This window comes from Eurosta solidaginis, chromosome 4, assembly GCF_040869045.1.
Source record: "Eurosta solidaginis isolate ZX-2024a chromosome 4, ASM4086904v1, whole genome shotgun sequence".
Classification (NCBI taxonomy): domain Eukaryota; kingdom Metazoa; phylum Arthropoda; class Insecta; order Diptera; family Tephritidae; genus Eurosta; species Eurosta solidaginis.
This window is the reverse complement of record NC_090322.1, coordinates 63,122,423-63,144,461: the sequence shown is the minus strand read 5'-3', so window position 1 is coordinate 63,144,461 and position 22,039 is coordinate 63,122,423. Positions and strand designations below refer to the sequence as shown.

The window sequence follows — 22,039 nt, the reverse complement described above, 5'->3', positions numbered from 1 at the left end:
CCATGTACTCACCTTTAAATAGTCTTGCCTTTGACTTTGTCGCAGTCTTTCTAATGTGGCCAGGTGTTCAACTTCCATTTCATCCTTCTGTTGAATTAAAACAAACAAAAAAACAATTATCATAAAATATACAAATACATAAATGTGTGTGCATTTTAAAACTAAATATAGCTTTTATATTTACTTCCACTTTATTCGCGCTTCGCACATCATCCATTTCTAATGGCAGATCTTCATCGCCCTCACTCTCTTGTTCACTCTCACAAACTAGATCTTCCACCTCATCTTGGTCCGAATCGATGTCCTCGATCTGTTGTTGCGCTGCGGGCTGTTGATGTAATGGTGACGCATTTTGAGGTGGCAATTGGAACGGTATGGTGAGGTTATCGATATCGGGTGGCAGTGGGACATTGTGCAGGCGGCACAGTTCTCGTAGCAATATATCAACCTATGAACGAACACAAACAAATAAACAATACGTAAATAAATAAACACAAGCAAGTGTAAACAAAAAATGCATAACGACATTATGAAAGTATTCGTCAAGGGGGGAGTTCACCAAAACTGATAAACCAAATCAACGCAATAAAAATAAACCTAATACCACAGGCAACACCTACTTGGCGGCCACCGTGGTGTGATGGTAGCGTGCTCCGCCTACCACACCGAATGCCCTGGGTTCACACCCCGGGCAAAACAACATCAAAAAGAAGTAAAATTTTTTAATTAGAAGAAAATTTTTCTAAGCGGGGTCGCCCCTCGGCAGTGTTTGCCAAGCACTCCGAGTGTATTTCTGCCATGAAAGGCTCTCAGTGAAAACTCAGTCAGTCAGTCAGTCAGAAAAATTTAAAAGGAGCACGACGCAAATTGAGGAAATTAAGGAAATCTAGAAGGTCGCATGTGGTCATAACAAATCGTTCCCGAGATGGTCGGCCTTGGTATCGGAACGTACCGGATCTGCATCCGGCAAAGGACCATCAACTCGATAACACTCCATAAGGCATTCGGGGAGTGTCCTTATCCCTACAACAACAACAATTTGTGAGTGGCCGTGCCCATTTAATGGGGCGAAGCACTGTAAACACAACTACATAGAAGAGGTATGATACTTTATATTAAGTCAAATTGTCGGTTATGGCACGATACATCTAGTTCATGACAGGGGAATCGAGTCATTATAACCGCTGCACTTCCACAGCTGGGTATAAAATTGAGTTACTGTCGCTACAGCTGTTAAATGCTTTGATGTTTTTGCTCTACTTTTTGTAATTATATATATATGTAAAACTGTGGTATGTACCAATGTCGGTCAACATTTTTTTGTGGCTGGTGTTTGTGTTGCTACTGTACGCGTTGGCGATGGCATGAAACTAGGCACTCTATTGATGGACTGTGTGAATTGGCTTCCTAAGTACACTCACCTGATTTATAACATGATTATCACGTCCATTCGTATTGCTAAGTATTTGCACGGCATTTGTTACACTTGTCTCTTCACTCTCTGCAAACCAAACTGGTGGCGAGGATGGATACGTTTCCTGCAAATAAGATGTGAAAGGAAAAACATATTATTAATATATTAGTAAGAATTAATTAAGGTTTAGCTATATCTGTATTAACGTATAAATATGCATAAATAGAAGAGAACAGCATGAAGTCCCTGCAGTTTGTCCGAATGACCAACATATCGTTAGCTTAATGTGAAAATGTGCTAAGTCACTTTTTACGAATTTTACAGGAGACGAAAAAAACTGAAAAATTTTTGAAATAACCTTTTTTCTCAAAACTGTGAATGAGGATACCTTAGTTGCAATACTTTTGAGTGTAGAAACTTTGAAAAAAATAAAAATCATGTATGCTAACCAAGCAGCTATTTTATGACTTAGCACAATTTCCTCACTCAAACAAATTTTTTCTCCTGACTTAGCACATTTTACTCAATATGTTTCCCCATCACTCCTCCCTTTTAATGATTGAAATATAACACTAAAACTATATATTTCACAAAAAATACTATTTATTTGTGAAACTATTTCTAACTATTGGCGGCCACCGTGGTGTTATGGTAGCGTGCTTTGCCTACCACCCCGAATGCTCTGGGTTCACACCCCGGGCAAAGCAACATCAAAATTTTAGAAATAAGGTTTTTCAATTAAACGAAAATTTTTCTAAGAGCGATCGCCCCTCGGCAGTGTTTGACAAGCACTCCGAGTGTATTTCTGCCATGAAAAGCTCTCAGTGAAACTCATCTGCCTCGCAGATGCCGTTCGGAGTCGGCATAAGACAAGTAGGTCCCGTCCCGCCAATTTGTAGGAAAAATTAAAAAAAAGGAGCACGACGTAAATTGGAAGAGAAGCTCGGCCTAAAATCTCTTCGGAGGTTATCGCGCCCTACATTTATTTATTTATTTTATTTCTGACGGTTCTGATCTGGACTCTTTTGCCGGATGGTGCGCAGACAATAACCTATTTTTAAATTCAAAAAATGCTGTTTTGTCTTATTCCTTAAAGACAACTGCCACATACTTTATCTACAAACTAAATGCTAAAGCTCTTAATCGCTGTCAAGAGAGTAAAGACTTGGTTGTCATTTTTGACTCCAAACTCTCTTTCTAGTCACATTGATTTCGTTGTTTCAAATTTTGTTGCAATGGTTGGGTTCAGTAGACGTAACAGCAGTGACTTTAAGGACCCTATGACGTCGAAGGCACTTTATATATCCTTGATCAGAAGTGGTATTGAATATTGCTCAATAATATGTAATCCATTCTATGAATCTAGCTCCTATAAAATTTTACAAAATTGCTTTACGTATCCTTCACTGGCCAGACGGCCTCCCATCATATACCAGCAGTCACAAATTGCTTGGTCTTCAGGCTTTGCATGACAGAAGAACTTTTATCTCACTCATGCTTGCCTATAATGTAATAAACTTTAGCACGAATTGCTCTGATTTATCTAATTTGTTCATTCCATATATTCCGCTGCATGATATTCGGCATAATAGATTATTTATCGAAATAACTCATAAAACGAATTATGCTACGAATGAACCTATAACTACGACTATACATCTACATAGCAAATCGATTCAGTAGTGTTATTAATTTTAAAAACAGCTTATATAAGTTTAAGCTTGAATTGTTTTCTATTTTTAACTAGTCTGTAAGAAAGCATGTAGTTATCGACATGTAAGAATTGAAGTAGATCATAGTCAGCGCAAAGCATTTATCATACACCAAAGGCATGTATCAATTGGGTAAATCCAATTTCAAGGGGTTGCCAGCACAATATATAGCTTCTCCAACCCAATTTTCAACTCACCTAACCGTGGCGAATCCTGTTTCATTGGCAGCCGAGGCTCTGGCGACCCCAAGTTCCTCATAGAACTAGGGGGTGGGGAGGGCGGGATGGCCTAGAAGGTTTAATGTAGTCATATAAATCGTTCCCGAGATGGTGGAGCTAGTAGTACCTTAATAGTGCTTTGTTACCAGAACGTACCGCATCTATATCCGGCAAAGGGCCATCAACATCGGTAACACTCCCCAAAGCCTTCGGGTCTTCGGAGTGTTGTTGTTGTTGTTGTTGTTGTAGCAGTGCTTCGCCCCACCTAACAGACGCGACCGATCACAAACTGTCATCAATATCCTCTAACGGGAGTCCAAGGAAACTTGCTGTTTCAACAGGGGTGGACCATAGGGAAAGGGGTGTTAGAGGCGTTGGTTCCACATTACAATTAAAGAGATGGTTGGTGTCATGTGGGGACACATTGCAAGCGGGGCATACATTTTGTATGTCGGGGTTGATTCTGGATAGGTAGGAGTTTAACCTGTTACAGTATCCAGAACGAAGTTGAGCCAGAGTGACACGCGTTTCCCTGGGGAGTATGCGTTCCTCTTCCGCAAGTTTTGGATACTTTACTTTGAGTACTGGGTTCACCGGGCAATTCCCGGCATAAAGGTCCGACGCCTGTTTGTGGAGTTCACCAAGGACCTGCTTGTGTTTTTTCGCTTCATACGGCTGTGTTCTCAGATGCCGTATTTCCTCAAAATGCTTACGGAGATGACTCCTTAAGCCCCTAGGCGGTGCTGGCTCGTCAATCAGATGTCTGTTGGGATGCCCAGGTTTCTGGGTATTCAACAGGAACTGTTTGGTCAGCATCTCGTTTCTTTCCCTGATGGGGAGTATTCTCGCCTCATTATGTAGATGGTGTTCTGGGGACATAAGAAGACAGCCCGTGGCAATTCTGAGAGCAGTATTTTGGCAGGCCTGTAGCTTCTTCCAGTGGGTAATTTTTAGGCTTGGCGACCATATGGGTGACGCGTAGCACGTAATCGGCTGGCTAATTGCTTTGTATGTAGTCATGAGCGTTTCTTTATCTTTTCCCCAGGTACTGCCAGCAAGGGATTTGAGGATTTTGTTACGGCTCTGAATTCTCGGAACAATTGCGGCTGCGTGCTCACCAAAATGTAGATCCTGATCAAACGTCACACCCAAGATTTTGGGGTGTAGGACAGTCGGTAGCGTAGAGCCATCGACGTGGATGTTCAAAATGGTCGACATTTGGGACGTCCATGTTGTAAATAAGGTCGCGGAAGATTTAGTCGGTGATAATGCCAGGTTTCGCGAGGCGAAAAAACTGGAGAGATCAGGGAGGTAGCCGTTTATTTTATTGCATAGCTCATCGATCTGTGGGCCTGGGCCTGTGGCCATTACTGTGCAGTCATCGGCGTAGGAAACGATTGTGACTCCTTCCGGTGGTGAAGGTAGCTTAGATATGTAGAAATTAAACAAAAGTGGGGATAGGACACCACCCTGTGGCACCCCTTGTTTAATTCTCCTTGGCTTTGATGTTTCGTTTCTAAATAGCACCGATGCCTGCCGACCACCCAGATAATTTGCGGTCCACCTTTTAAGACATGGGGGAAGGGTAGACCCTTCCAGGTCTTGCAGTAACGAGCCATGGTTGACCGTATCAAAAGCTTTTGATAGGTCTAGCGCTACGAGTACTGTTCTATGGTGGGGGTTTTGATTTAAACCGCAATTTATCTGGGTGCTAATGGCATTTAGCGCGGAGGTAGTGCTATGGAGTTTTCTGAAGCCATGCTGATGGGAGGCTAGTTGCAAATTTGCTTGGAAATAAGGGAGCAAAATGGCTTCGAGCGTCTTTGCTACTGGCGATAGGAGAGATATCGGACGATACGACTCTCCTATGTTAGCTGGTTTACCAGGCTTTAGTAGCGCGACCACCTTGGCCATTCTCCATTTCTCGGGTATGACAAAGGTGGAAAGAGACAGGTTGAAGACCTGCGCTTAATATTTGAAACCCTCTTTCCCTAGGCTTTTAAGCATCGGCATGGCTATGCCGTCTGGGCCCACTGCTTTGGATGATTTAGCGCGACCAATGGCGTCCTCAACCTCTTTAGCGGTGATGCTGATTGGTGACGCGCTGAATTTGTGTTTATGTGCGTGTCTTTTGGCCCTCCGTCTAACTTTGTCGACCGTAGAATGCATTATATATTGTCGGCAGAAAGCGCTCGCGCATTTTTTCGCATCCGACAGCACTTTGTCGCCAAAGGCGATGGAAACTTTGTCTTTGTGCTTAGTCGGATTCGATAGGGACTTTACGGTGGACCAAAGTTTACCCACACCGGTAGAGAGGTTACAACCTCTTAGGTGCTCCTCCCATTTCGCCCGCTTGTGTTCATCCACAAGCAATCTGATGCGTTGGTTTATATCCCTTGTTTAGGGGTCGCCTGGATCAAGCTGCCTTATAAGGTCACGTTCTCTCGCTAAGTTTGCGGCCTCCGCCGGGAAGTGGGTCCGGATTTCGGGAATTCTCCCGGCGGGAATGGAACGTGCCGAGGCGGATTCAATGACCTTGCGGAAGGCACGCTCCCCTTGGCGGGCATCAGTCGGGATAGGGAGGGCAGCAAAGAGGTTGTCTGTAAAGGATTTATATTCTTCCCACTTTCCTTTTTTAAAGTTTATGAAAGTGCGTTTTTCGGTGACGATGAAGTCGGCGGTACGCTCGAGCGAAACAAGTATAGGCAGGTGGTCGGATGCCAATGATACCATCGGCTGCCAGTTGACGCAGTTTACGAGTTCTGCGCTCACGATTGAGATATCTGGCGAACTGTGACAGCTTCCTACCATACGTGTGGGGGCGTCTCCGTTTATTGTGCAGAACGTCGTTTCTTCTATTTGATCCGCCAACATCTCGCCCCTACTGTCCGCCCGCAAATTTGAATGCCATAGATCATGATGGGCATTGAAGTCGCCTAAAATAATGCGATTGTTTCCAGTGAGTAAGGCTCTGATATTAGGGCGGTATCCACCGGGGCAACAGGTGGCAGGGGGATGTAGATGTTGATGATTTCTAGGTTTGCATCGCCTGACCGGACAGATAGGCCTTGACGTTCTAAGACGTTGTCCCTGCGGTCGATGCCAGGATCGAATATGTGATATTGCACAGAGTGGTGTATTATAAACGCGAGGCCGCCTCCATTTCCGCTCTCGCGATCTTTTCTGTGGACATTATACCCAGAGCAGGTCTGCAATGCAGATCGTGCTGTGAGTTTAGTCTCTTGAATCGCAGCAATGCGGATGTTGTGCCGCTTCATGAAATTGACTATCTCCGTAATCTTCCCAGTTAGTCCATTACAGTTTAACTGCAGAATTCTGAAGTGCATGAGGGGAGACGTCGCCACTCTGGGGGTAAGTGACGGGTGACTACGCCTGGGTTGAGGAAGGCCAGGACGCAATTGCTGTTGTGGCCCTGGGACTGGGCGTCCTTGGGCAAGCATTGGGGTACCCGGATGATTTGGGTTTTCGACCTGGCAACATGGCGCGATGAAACCCGTCGAGGGGTTGCCGTCGCGGAGACCAGAACATCTAGGAAATTGGCACCACCCAAGGCAGGAGCTGCATTGGGCGGATGTCGCAAACATATATATTCTGTGCTGGCAAACGGTGCAAACGGAGGTAGGGACTAAGAGTCTGTTTCCCTGACCTACACGATTGCTGCCGGAAAAGAGGGGGGGAGAAGACGGGGGCAGGGGCTGTTGCTCAGCATTGCTTCCGACTCTACTACGAAGATTGTAGTTATGAGTGGTAGCAGCTGTTTGAGTTGTTGGCGCCGTAAGGTGCGAGCAGCAGCGGGTACTTGTTGTGGCTTGCTGAGCAGCGGGGCTGCTGGAAGGTAATGGGGGGCGCTTAGACGTAGACTACGGGGCGCCCTTGGGCGTGAACAGCAAGGAGCCACAAAAGATTTATAAAAGTTACGTGGACGTCGGGTTTTGGGATCAAGCCCAGAACAACCTGTCCGATGCAACCATCCCTTACACGAGACACACTGAACAGAGTATGACCGTCCTAAAAAGATTCTTTTCCGGCAGATGCAGCAAAACCATTTCTCAGGACCGGGGTCAGGAGACGGACCCGGATTGGATTCGATACCTTCCCGGAGCAAGAGAATATGGAGCAGTCCTGCTGCAAGGAGCTGCTGGGAGGATGACAATTTGTGGGAGGGACGAAACAAATTAAATGGGGTTACACTGAAATGACAGTCCTTGGTCGGGAAAAATCCCGAGTCGCTCCGGTACATAGAACCGACTGCCTTGGGAAGCGGTCTTCGGAGTGTCTTTATCGTTAATACAACAACAACAAAGCATTTACTTTTAGACTGAATGTATTAAATAAATAAATAAAATGCGCGCACAAAGAAATGACTAGTAATTCAGATTGATAAAATTTACAGGTTGACTTAGCACATTTATTTAACAGCTGACGACTTAGCACATTTACACATCATTGCCCACAGCACGTAAAAATGAAAAATTTTAATATTTTTTTTTTTTGTGATCTATGTATTTTGAATTCAGTTTTAAAACTGCATTAAAATACAATTTTTCAAAAAAAGTGACTAAGCACATTTTCACATTAAGCTAAAGATATCTTATTTTCACCCTTGTTTTGATTGATTATGTGCTTAAATAAGTTCATGAGCAAAAATAACAGACAAAAAATCCTATGTATGAATTTCACGCTTAACTGAGTGGGGCTCTTCCTCCTTTGGTAGGTGCCAAGTACAAAGGCTGCTACGTAATTGCCAAGAAAACACATGGGCAAACACACCAAATCTTTAACGTTTCTGTCCCTATTATGTTACTCTGGCCAGAAGAACTTAAACATGTATACAGGAAATGTGCTTTTAGTTTGCACTATTGAACATCGAACTTGATAACTTTTATGAAGGAAAAAATGTATTAAACATTTTTGGAAAACTGTGAAAGGTTGTGGGCATTGCTGCGACAATTTTTAAATTTTTTAATTTATTCAATTTCTTTTTATAAATAAATTTTATTTAGATGTAACATAACCTTGATATAAACTTTTTTTGCGAAGATATTGACTATAATGGCGTTTTCTTTTCTAGGTACAATGTTGCCCTCATGTTGCACTCCTAGTTTCTAACATTTGAACAAGGCCACCAGGCGCTATGCTCAATGGCTCTTTTTGTAAGTAATAAGACCGCTTTTATTATTCAGTGGAAAATATTTTGTGAAAAGATCACACAAACTCACGGAAGAGCTGAGAAAAACCAACAGGGTGACACTTTTTTCGCTAATATATGTATTCGTCTGCTATCCCATTGAAACCCTTTTATATAAAAGTGGGCGTGGTTTTAACAGAATTCGTTCATTTTCCGAACCTTTTTCCTATGACAAGGGTAATCAATTTGTCGAATTTGTAGTGATAATATTTGAAATATTTTTTTTTTTCAGAAGTGGGCGGTACCACTCCCCTTTTTATACCTTTCATGAACATGAAATGGTATTGTAACGAATGTTAGCAGCACTGAGCGATGCTATCGTCTCTAAGCCGATGCTAAGCAGTGACGTGAATTCACATCCATAGATCAATCACTATGTATCTACATAAACGAAACAATAATTGCGTCTACACATATGTACCATGTACGTATACGAGCAGCGCAGAGTCAATGCACAAACACATGCATATATCTGAGATACTCCTGAAAGTATGCAATGAGAAAAACTATAAAATTGTGCAATTGTAGTTACAGTTGAGAAGTTTGAGAGCTGCTGGACTAGTAGATTCTGGAAGCGCCTAGAAGATGCGAACGTTGAAATCCAAGAGTATAAAAGGCGGCAATTGTAGAGGCGCTGGAATTCAGTTTGATTTGAGTTGTCAAGCAGTTTCGACTAAGACGTTATCTAGGAGAAGGAGCAGTATTATTTTGAATAGTAGAGTTTCATTTGAGCTATCAATCAATTTGGTTATCAAGCAAGCTATTCGTTGCACAGTTTGAGTGTTATTGTGAAGTACTTTAATAAAGGCCATTTTGCATTATTACATATTGGAGTTATTTATTCAACAATTTAGTGATTCGAACTTACCAGAAGGGCAAATAAGAGGATTTGCAAGTAAATTCATTACAATTGGTGTCAGAAGTGGGATTGTTGAATAAATTCCAGAGGACAACTAGGACATGGCAAAGTTCAGTGAATTGAAGCACAAGAAACGCGTATGTCAGAAATGTCGACACAAATAACATCCAAGATGGAAGCACAGGACGCACGTATTTCAGAAATGTCGTCACAAATGTCATCTCAACTGGAATCACAGGAGACACGCAAAACATCGAAGATTGAAGCACAAGAAATGCGTATTTCAGAAATGTCGACACAGATTACAGCAAACATGGAAGCACAACTGAAAGAACAAGAGACATGCATAACAGTACAACTCGAAGCGCAAGAGGCGCGTATATCATCAAAACTCGAAGCGCGTATGGACGAGAAAATAACGCAGTTTGAGGAAAAAATCGAAGCCGAGGTGGATGCTTTGAGAGGTAGTATACAAGACTTGCAATTAAATCGCCCAGCTGTTTCAGCAAGCAATCCAAAGGTAAAAACACCATCCTTTGACGGTTCTGTTCCTTTCCAGGTCTTTAAGCTACAGTTTGAGAAGACCGCAGCAGTGAACAACTGGAATGCCGAAGATAAAGTTGCAGCTCTATTCGTAGCGTTAAAAGGACCAGCTGCGGAAATCTTACAGACCATCCCAGAGTACGAGCGGAACAACTACGAAACATTGATGAGCGCTTTAGAGAGACGTTACGGAAGCGAGCATAGGAAACAGATATTCCAAATTGAGTTGCAAACCCGCTACCAAAAAGCAAATGATACATTGCAGGAGTTTGCTTCAGATATTGAAAGATTGGCTCATCTTGCAAATGCGGACGCACCCGTGGAATACACTGAAAGGGTAAAGATTCAGAGCTTTATTAACGGCATACGGGACGTCGAAACGAAGCGAGCCACATACGCGAACCCAAAGCCAACATTTGCTGAAACGGTATCCCATGCACTGACTCAGGAAACAGCGTCACTTTTGAGTAAGCCTGCATACAAAGCTCATCGCGTGGAAGTGGAAAAGCCAGATTGGGTAGACACAATTTTGGAAGAACTGAAGGGATTACAACAAAACAATGCCGGAGTTATGAAGTGTTTCAAGTGCGGTAACCCAAGTCACATTGCACGTCATTGCAGCACCGGTCATGGTAGTTCCAACTTGGCTGGTCGTAAACGCAAAGCTGGAGGAGATAAACAAGAGCGAGTCAAATGTAAGGATCGAGAACTTGCCCCAGCTATTGAATGCCGTGTGATACCTATCTCGCAAACTGGAAGGAAATCGAGCAGTCTTACCGTCAGAGGGAATGTGGATGGTAAAGAACGTGTACTGACTGTAGATACTGGCGCATCTCATTCCTTGATCCGATCTGACTTGGTCAACAGGAGAATAAAAACGTTACCTGGAGCAAGGTTGCGTACGGTCACTGGCGAGTATAACCAAGTCCAAGGAGAAGTGGTATGTGATGTATTAATTGGAAAGGTCATGGTTCTACATAAATTCATTGTGGCGGAGATTGTTGATGAAGTCATATTGGGAGTGGACTTCTTAGTTGACCATGACATCAGGATCGATATGCGGAGAAAGATTATGCGCTATAAGAACCAGGATATACCACTTAACTTCAGTTAGGAGAAAGGGTTCAGCAGTAAGCGAGTGCTGGGGAGATTCGACAGAGACCACGAAAGTCAAGGAAAGTAAATCGAGCAAAGGTTGATGGATCGAATGGGCCAAATAAGAATGCCAGTCCAGGAAGAATGCAAGTGTGGTTTTAAGCCAGCGCGCACTACTGTTGTGAAACGTGGGAACGATACTGATTATGCGAAGCCAATCCGTCAAGCGCAAGCTCTACGAAGTAGTTCATTGGCCAAGCAACAGACTGCGAGGGAACGATCCAGGATAATGAGCAGTAAGATGAAACACAGGTACGACAAGGAAAATAATTTGGAAGGTTTCCGGGAGGGAGATTTGGTACTATTATACAACCCTCACCGGTGGAAAGGTGTTCCATCCAAATATCGGTGCAGTTGGGAAGGCCCGTACAGAGTTGTGAAGACGATCAGTGATGTCATCTACCGCATACAAGCAATTGGGAAATCACGAAATAGAAGAGTGGTACATTCGGCGATGCTAGCAGCGTATAGATCGAGAGATTTGTCTGATCGGGACGATCAGACTTAGGTGGAGGGCAGTGTAACGAATGTTAGCAGCACTGAGCGATGCTATCGTCTCTAAGCCGATGCTAAGCAGTGACGTGAATTCAAATCCATAGATCAATCACTATGTATCTACATAAACGAAACAATAATTGCGTCTACACATATGTACCATGTACGTATACGAGCAGCGGAGAGTCAATGCACAAACACATGCATATATCTGAGATACTCATGAAAGTATGCAATGAGAAAAACTATAAAATTGTGCAATTGTAGTTACAGCTGAGAAGTTTGAGAGCTGCTGGACTAGTAGATTCTGGAAGCGCCTAGAAGATGCGAACGTTGAAATCCAAGAGTATAAAAGGCGGCAATTGTAGAGGCGTTGGAATTCAGTTTGATTTGAGTTGTCAAGCAGTTTCGACTAAGACGCTATCTGGCGAGCAAGAGCAGTATTATTTTGAATAGTAGAGTTTCATTTGAGCTATCAATCAGTTTGGTTATTAAGCAAGCTATTCGTTGCACAGTTTGAGTGTTATTGTGAAGTACTTTAATAAAGGCCATTTTGCATTATTACATATTGAAGTTATTTATTCAACAATTTAGTGATTCGAACTTAGCAGAAGGGCAAATAAGAGGATTTGCAAGTAAATTCGTTACAGTATATTAACTTTGGTCCGATGTTTGTAACGTTGAGAAATATAGAAGATAGACTCACCATTAAGTATACCGAATTGATCAGGGCGATGAACTGAGTTATATAGCCATGTCCGTCTGTCCGTCCGCCTGTCTGTTTGAACGCAAACTAGTCCCTCAAATTTTGAGATATTTCAATGAAATTTGGCACAAACATGTATTTTTGTATTATATTAGACATTTGTCGGTAGGATCGGACCACTATAACATATATCTCCCATACAACCGATCGTTCAGATAGGACGATTTTGGTCATTCCTGCCGCAATTTAGAAAGTATAAACGTGAAACTTGGTGATATATATTCTAATATATCATAGAAGATATCCTGAAAAAATCACTTTGATCAGAGCTATATATAGTTATATCCCATACAACCGATCGTTCAGATAGAAAGATTTTTGGCAATTTCTCCCCTAATTTCAAATATAAAAACGTTAAACTTGGTGATATTTATTCTAATATATCATAGAAGATTTCCTGTAAAAATCATTTTGATCGGAGCTATATGTATATAGTATATACCTATCCCATACAACCGATCGTTCAGATAGAAAGATTTTTGGCAATTTCTCCCTTAATTTCCAATATAAAAACGTTAAACTTGGTGATATTTATTCTAATGTATCATAGAAGATTTCCTGTGTAAAAATCATTTCGATCGGAGCTGTATATAATATATATCCCATACAACCGATCGTTCAGATAAGGGGGTTTTTTGCCATTTTTTTATATTTATCTTAAAATCGTTTAGGTATTTACATCTGTTCACTAGATATATCTTATCTTATACAGCGCATTATTTGGAGATTACGAATGGGATAAGATTATTGTTCAGCCCCATTCATGAAAGGTATGAAATCTTCGGCACAGTCGAAGACAGTCCCATCCTTACTTGTTTTAACTTGTAAACATTAAAATTGGGGGTTCCTGTTTTAATCCACACATGAAATTTGGTTATTGTGTCTGCATTATATACTGAATAATCAAGTTTTAGGTATTTTCCAAAATTTTATAAGGACATATAAAAATAAACGTGGTTATTAGTGTACGTTAACCATCGACAGTGCTATCTACAGTATCCATAACCATAGATAGTTTTGTGTGACTATCGATAGTTTTTTGTTGTTTATCTGGGCCTGCATTATGTTTTACGATCAGTGACTGAAAACCATTTTGACTCAAACGATATCCATGCAACTGTATATATATCTCATTAATCCAATCCACGATTTCAGAGTTACTGTGATTTAAAAAATGAGTTTCGATCACGGATCGTAAAACGAAAAACGGGTCCTGAGCATAACCACATTTTTGGCTAGATTTAATTTTAATTTATTATATTGATTTTGTCCATTATTAACAGATATTGTGCTTTGTTGCTCTATATCGTTTTGTACCTCACAGCAAGACATGGTGCAATAAATTCCCAAGATATTTCTGATAAGATGGTAGCCATATTTTTTGTATTTCAGAAAAAAATAACAGTATGGTTAGATATCAACTTTTAGATATATAAGTTCCAGATTGTACCATCGCCTATTGAAGCATGCTGGGTTCTTTATCTGCGACAGAAGATAAGTACTTTAGTTGCACGCCGTGCCTTTCGATAAACCGACAGATAATACTGTTGCTTTATATGTATATTGTCCGATTTCATGGGTCTGTCTGGAAACGTTTTCTAATATACGTGAACCAAAAGGTTAAAAAATTTGAAATTTATGCCTGCGGTCGCAGCCTGCCTGTCTCGAAGAAGCATCCCTCTTTTTTCTGAAAGTTTCGTCGGTTCTACTTGCCTCCTGAAATCCTAAAAACAACGTTTAGTGTAACATCATCCTCGGAATGTCTTTGTTCCTAACGAAGTTTATTTTCCCTTCCTTAGGTACTGCTAGACTAGTGACTCAGCCCAGTTAACCTAAAATAAAAACTATCGATAACACTGCGGAACAAATTTCCACTTTTCAAAATTTTCCAAGGAAATTTGTATCACATTAGATGTAATTTTGTGTGCTGAATTCATAAATCATTTTTTAAATTTTTTGTAATAGGTCTAGTTTTTGAGATATTTTCAACTACTCGAAAACTTATCCCACAGGAGTAGAAAGGTGCAACAATCTACAAAAGCAAACCTTAATTTTTTTAATACTTCATTTATTATTTGCCTTTGTTCTTTCATTTTAAACTAATGGTTTTTGTATTTGTTGTGTATTTGTTGTTTCATTTAACGAAACGAAAAAAAACCTACAAGAATGTCAATAAGAAGGACTCAGCGAAAGTAATCGACATTATTTTGTTTTTGTTCTTAAACTTTCGTGAAATTAAACAACAAATACAAAAACAAATAGTTTAAAATGAAAATGAAATTGAATTTTTCGTCTTTCGCTTTTGCACTTTTCAATTACTGTTCGTTCGTATTGGCTTTGACTAAGAGTATTTATTGTGTTTTCTTATAACATCTCCAAATTTTTTCGTGACTTTTATTTTAAAATTAATACAATTAATTCTGATTCTAACAATGGCCACAAAAATACAGCGTTGTTTCAATGATGCCGATGGTTTCTGTGTTATGGAAGAGCGATAATAAGAAAGATGGGACACTCATATGATGCCCGATTGCTGCTGGAGTCTTTGTCGGGATCTTGAACAAGACCCACAGGCAAGAAAGTCTTATAAAAGGCAATTTTGTGCTGATACGTGGTAAATCATTAAAATTAATTATGTAAAAATTCTCATTTTTGTAAGAATTTAACACCTATACGAAAATTAAAAACTAGAGCTGTTAGAAAGAAACAAATCATTTGTTCGTAATTGACTTAAAACGACTAAAAAATTCTGGAAAATTGTTCACTGTTGACCAGTGTAATCAATTAAAAACTATCGAAAGCGCCAACTATCCATAATTTTCCAACACTACTGGTTGTTGTCCGATTTCGGTCATTTTAAATAGCGATGAGTGCGAAGTAATCTACATACCAAATTTCAGTAATATGCCTCAAGTTATCGTGTTCACAGACGGACGGACAGACGAAGGATATGGTTAATGAATTTCTTTTTTCACCATTGTTATTTTGATATATGAAGGTCCATGTTTATCCCGACTACTATGTGTCGTTAAACGCTACCATTATTGTGAGCTTTTCTACTTTCTAATGTCTTAAAGTCCGTGCAGTGCTATTAGTTTGACCGCCAGTGTATGTATGCGCGTAAAAATCAATATCAAGTTATCAAAGTGATTCTTCGCATAAGCCGTTTTTTATCCAACATAAATATTTTCAGCTGTAGGTATTTGATGAAACAACTTGGATTCCTTCTAAAATTACAAATATTAACCCGCATGCCCAAATGCTAAAGAAACAAGTATTAGTAGCTCATACGTCTTTAAAGTTCAACAACGGAGCCAAGAGCATATAATTCAGATGAAAAATGGCACTGAGGGTTTGACAGACAGGAATGACGATACACACAAACCAGAGCCAAGTGAAGAATAAAAGTAATAAATAAAAAAACGTGTAAAGTAATTCAACCTTTAATTGGAGCATTGAACCGGACTGGAGCAGAAAGTGCAACGAATTATAATTTATTAAACTCCAAAAAGAGGAACAACAAGGAAGTAAGAAAAAGACAACTGGTGAGAATATTAACTGTAAAAAAATTAGCAAACAAAAATGTTCGCATGTAAAAAGCATCGCGTCACACCTTATGGATAAAAAAGAATAATAGGGGTATTTTCTCTGTCTAGAAACCATAGAAAACGTAGAATTACTGCAATTTTGAGAAATATGTTGAAAACGGTAATTTAAAAAAAAAAATCATGAATTTTTGTGCGTGGCAGCTTCTAAAAATGTTCCTTTGTAGAAAATATGCGTTTTATATTTCATCTTCGCCGCTAATTCCATTTTTTAAACGGTTTTATTTAACTTGACTCTGTGTAGCGAGCGTTATAAATTTTGTAATTTAAATTTAAGTAACTCCCCGCTAAGCTACAAGCTTGAAACTTGGAATATAGTTCAGAACCCGATGACAATGCAATAATAAGAAAAAAAACGCTGCTAGGTGGCGCAAGGATCGAGATATTCAAAAGATCGTATATGTGCTCCGATTAGGCTCATATTTGGGGCACATATTACAGACATGAATAGAAAGCGACATATGAAAAATGGCCGCCAGGTGGCGCAAGGATCGAGATATTCACAATACTCGTATTTGTGGTCCGATTTGGTTACATACAGTCCGGTAGAAGTGACAACAAAGTACTTTGGAGTTCGAGGAGGGACAAGCATAAGTGGCGACGAGTCGAATAAAGTCTTTGGAAGGATTATGTATTGAGGACTTAGATTGTAACAAATTATCAGGAAAGAGTCCTCGTAATAATGAGTCACTAAATGAACTAAATAGAATGAGAAATAATAGGCAATTAAATAAAGACTAAAAACCTGAAATAAAATAATTAATAAAAAAATGTTTAAGTTGAACGGTTTTATTGAAAACAATACTTACATTAATAATAATACTAAAAGATAGAAAATAATTAGGTAGGTCCTAGGTACTAGTCATCGCACTCCTCATCAATATAGGGCGTTGATCAGAAAAATACATGAAAAAGTTGGGCGCGTAAAATTTCTAAAAACGTGAGGCGTAGCATAACCTGATTAAGGTTCAGTTAGTCTTACTTATACATATATAAAAATATTATTATCATATGTATTTAATTAGCGAGCTTTGCTCATATTGCTTTATACAATGGTTTTTGTAATTGATATTAGAGAAAAATTGTAAGTTTACAAACGGCGATGGTTACTAGGACATGTTTCTGAATTTCACTTCTTCATCAGCTAGCTTTTCGGGAGCTGAGCGTTGAACTCGAGTCTCCAACATTCACATCAGTGCAAGCCTTTTTAACTGCTACGCCATATGAATGTTCCGTTGTTCGCTGTACAATTGGTCTCCAAGAGTTGCCTTTTTTGTTTATATTCCTTTTGATCACCATGTAGGCACATACACTCTGTATGTAGTTTATTCCTAATGGTGTGGATATGATTTTTAGGCGTGCTTTTGAAAGCTTAGTAACATTTGTTCGGATTTTTACAGTATTTGTTTTTAATACTTCCGCTGTTACTATTATATCAATATGATCATATGTATTTAATTAGCGAGCTTTGCTCATATTGCTTTATACAATGGTTTTTGTAATTGATATTAGAGAAAAATTGTAAGTTTACAAACGGCGATGGTTACTAGGACATGTTTCTGAATTTCACTTCTTAATAGTCACTGATATAATAGTAACAGCGGAAGTATTAAAAACAAATACTGTAAAAATCCGAACAAATGTTACTAAGCTTTCAAAAGCACGCCTAAAAATCATATCCACACCATTAGGAATAAACTACATACAGAGTGTATGTGCCTACATGGTGATCAAAAGGAATATAAACAAAAAAGGCAACTCTTGGAGACCAATTGTACAGCGAACAACGGAACATTCATATGGCGTAGCAGTTAAAAAGGCTTGCACTGATGTGAATGTTGGAGACTCGAGTTCAACGCTCAGCTCCCGAAAAGCTAGCTGATGAAGAAGTGAAATTCAGAAACATGTCCTAGTAACCATCGCCGTTTGTAAACTTACAATTTTTCTCTAATATCAATTATAAAAATATTATTTGTAAAGATAAAGTTGACTATCAATAGAAATTTGACGCGACACACGCTTTTATTTATTTGTTTGACCCACGCCCTAGATTGATAGGAGTGTGATGACTAGTACCTAGGACCTACCTAAATTTTAAACAATTTTTTAAATCCAAAGGACGGTGCTTGTCTTAATGGTGAATTCTCTGTGAATTGAATTTAGCATAGAAAAGGTAGAAAATATGCTACTCTTCCTACGGACAGTAGACTGAGAGAATTGCCCTAATAAAAAGACAAATTTTATATAGAAGGGAGATTTCAGCATGAAGGCAATCAGGGAAAAATTCTAAGAAAAATATCTGTTAGCGTATGTACATTAGAGCGTATCACTAAAAAAAATTTAAAACGTGCCACCCGGGTTCGTGATACATTGTTGTGTAAGGGAATTCACTCAGGACACAATTCTTCCTATGGAAACATTAAACCATCTGGTCACGCTTCAGCTTTAACAGAAATTCTCCTAAAGCAGACACCGTTAATTGTTATAATTATTATTAAAATTAAAAATAATTAAGAATAGATTAGATATTATTTGTATGTCATTATCTGAGTAAATAATTTACTATCTATTTACCACAGTGCAGAAGTGAAAATTATAAACATAAAGCATAGCAAAACCACCAGCCGTCAATTTTTGTGGTATCATAAAATCTCGAAAAATGAAAATTTTGATTTACGTCAATTAACAATAAAACGTGCGATACGGCTTAATGAGCATATACATATTGTAACGAATTTACTTGCAAATCCTCTTATTTGCCCTTCTGCTAAACTGTTGAATAAATAACTCCAATATTGAATAATGGAAAAATGGCCTTTATTAAAGTACTTCACAATAACACTTATACTTTGCAACTAGCTTGCTTAACAAACAAACTGATTGATAGCTCAAATGAAACTCTACTATTGCCCGACAGATTGCGTGCTTAATCAATAACTGCTTGATAGCTTAAATCAAACTGAATTCCAGCGCCTCTACATTTGCTGCCTTTTATACTCACTGATTTCAACGTTCGCATCTTCTAGGCGCTTCCATTTCCAGAATCTACTAGTTGCCATCAGCTCTCAAATTCCTCAGCTGTAACTACAATTGCACGATTTTATAGCTTCTCTCATTGCATACTTTCAGGAGTATCTCAGATATATGCATGTGTTTGTGCATTGACTCTCCGCTGCTCGTATACGTACATGGTACATATGTGTAGACGCAATTATTGTTTCGTTTATGTAGATACATAATGATTGATCTATGGTTGTGCATGATATCACTGTTTAGCATCGGCTTAGAGATAGCAGCACCCCTTAGTTTTGCTAATATTCGTAACACCGCCCTCCACCTAAGTCTGATCGTCCCGATTAGACAAATCTCCCGATCTAAACGCCGTTAGCATCTCCAAATGTACCACTCTTCTAATCCGTGGTTTCCCAGTGGTTTGTATGCGGTAGATGGTATCACTGATCTTCTTCACAACTTTGTACGGGCCTTCCCAACTGCACCGAAATTTGGCTGGAACATCTTTCCGCCGGTGAGGGTTGTTTAGCAGTACCAAATCTCCCTCCAAGAAACCTTCCGAATTTTTGTTCTCAGTGTACCTGCGTTTCATCTTACTACTCATTATTCTTGATCGTTCCCTCGCACTCTGTTGTTTGGCCAATGAACTTCTTCGCACTTCTTTGCACTTGACGGATTGACTTTGCATCATCATTATCGTCTGGACGTTTCACAACAGTAGTGCGCGCTGGCTTGAAACCACCCCTGCATTCTTTCTGAAAAATTCTTTCAGTCATTTTAGTGCGTCCATTAGGGTTTGTCGATGCCGGTCTTTCTCTCGCAGGTACCTTCGGTTTTGATTTGTTTGGTCCATTCGTTCCATCAACCCTTGCCCGATCTGCTGCCTTTGACTTTTGCGGTTTTTGTCGAATCTCTTTCACCAGCACTCGATTACTGCTGAACCCTTCTTCCAAACTGAAGTTAAGTGGCACATCCTGGTTCTCATAGCGCATAATCTTTCTTAGCATATCGATCCTGATGTCATGGTCAATTAAGAAGTCCACTCCCAATATGACTTCATCAACGATCTCCGCCACAACGAATTTGTTTAGAACCATGACCTTCCCAATTAGGACTTCACATATCACTTCTCCCTGGACTTGGTTATACTCGCCTGTGACCGTACGCAACCTTGCTCCAGGTAACGGTTTTACTCTCCTGTTGACTAAATCAGATCGAACCATGGAATGAGATGCGCCCGTATCTACCTACAGTCAGTACACGCTCCTTGTCATCCACATTCCCTCTGTTGAGGGGTAAATAAAAGCAATGTTGTCGTTTGAGAATATTTTTTAATTCTGAATTCTAAAGTTATTTACAATAGCTTATAAAGAAAATCTTAAAAATATGTTCCTAAAACTAATTATATGTGTATGTGTGATTGTTTACATGTATGATAGGGATTCATTTATTATTTGATTAATGCTAGCCTCTTGATTTTTATAACATTTACAAGTAGGCAAACATTTTAAAACAAAGATAAGAAACGTATCTTGTGTTTGGCTATAAATGTCAGACAGCAAAATGATTTAGGTATATTTGTATATGTAGGTAAACATTTGTTATTTTTATGTGTTGTGAACGAAGTGATCGTTTGCTAAATATATGTATGTACATGTGTTTGTTGGAAATATCAGTTTACTTGTCAATATTGCTTCTCAAAAATATCTACTGATTATATTACTAATATTTGTTCACATGTGTATATGCATGTTCAATTTTTATTGAACACCCTCTGACGGTAAGACTACTTGATTTCCTTCCAATTTGCGACACAGATATCACAGGACATTCAATAGCTGGAGCTAGCTCTCGATTTTTCCATCTGGCACGCTCTTGCTCATCTCTCATCTCCTCCAGCTTTGCGTTTACGGCCACCAAAGTTGGTACTACCAGGACCAAGATCGCAATGGCGTGCAATGTGGCCGGGCTTCCGCATTTGAAACATTTGATAACTTTTTCACTCCGCTTTTGCGATCCTTTCAGCGCCTCCAATATTGCGTCTACCCACTCTGGCCTTTCTACCTCCACACGGCGTGCTTTGAAAACTGGCTTACACAGAAGCAATGCTGTTTCTTGAGCCAGTGCATGGGATACCGTTTCTGCGAATGTGGGTTTTGGGTTTGCATATGTCGCTCGCTTCGTTTCTACGTCCCGTATGCCATTTATAAAACTCTGGATTTTTACCCTCTCGGTGTACTCCACGGGTGCGTCCGCATTTGCCAAATGTGCCAACCTTTCAACATCCGAGGCAAACTCCTGCAAAGTCTCATTCGCTCTTTGGTGAATGTTTTGCAACTCAATTCGGAATATCTGTTTTCTATGCTCGCTTCCATAACGTCTCTCGACAGCTGCCATCAATGCTTCATAGCTGTTCCGTTCGTACTCTGGAATAGTCTGTAAGATTTCGGCAGCTGGTCCTTTCAATGCTACGAAGAGTGCAGCAACTTTATCTTCAGCATTCCAGTTGTTCACTGTTGTGGTCTTCTCAAACTGTAGCTTAAAGACCTGGAAAGGAACAGAACCGTCAAAGGATGGTGTTTTTACCTTTGGATTGCTTGCTGAAACAGCTGGTCGATTTAGTTGTAACTGTTCCATACGACCTTTTAAATCAACTACTTCTGCCTGAAATTGAGCCATTTTTGCATCCTGCGCTTGCAGTTTTGATGATACCTGTTCCAAAATTTCTGCCGACATTTCAGATATACGTGCCTCTTGCGCTTCCAATTGAGATGCCATATATGTATTTTGGTCTTCCAGTTGAGATGACACTTGCGACGTCATTTCTGAAATACGTGCCTCCTGTGATTCCAGTTGGGATGCGATTCTGTGTCGATATTTCTGACATACGCGTTTCTTGTGCTTCAATCTTCGATGTTATTCGTGTCTCTTGGGATTCCATCTGTGATGACATTGTCGATGTTTGAGCAGATATTGCAGCCAAAATCATGTTCAAGTCTGTGCTCGTAACTGTCTGCGATGTTTCGTTTTTTTCTTCATTTTTTGTTGTTG

At 39.8% G+C, this 22,039-nt stretch overlaps 1 protein-coding gene across 2 annotated transcripts in view; it reads right to left on the bottom strand.

Moving 5' to 3' along the window:
• The window catches only part of LOC137249882 (ubiquitin-conjugating enzyme E2 Q2), a 96,192-nt gene that overhangs the window by 11,919 nt on the left and 62,234 nt on the right, over nt 1–22,039 (bottom strand). For both annotated transcript variants that reach the window (XM_067781884.1, XM_067781883.1), the window contains exons 2-4: nt 1,422–1,538; nt 185–448; nt 13–87 (exon numbers count right to left, since the gene is read on the bottom strand). In XM_067781884.1, coding sequence (XP_067637985.1) covers nt 13–87; nt 185–448; nt 1,422–1,538 — 456 coding nt within the window. The remainder of the gene's footprint in view (nt 1–12; nt 88–184; nt 449–1,421; nt 1,539–22,039) is intronic.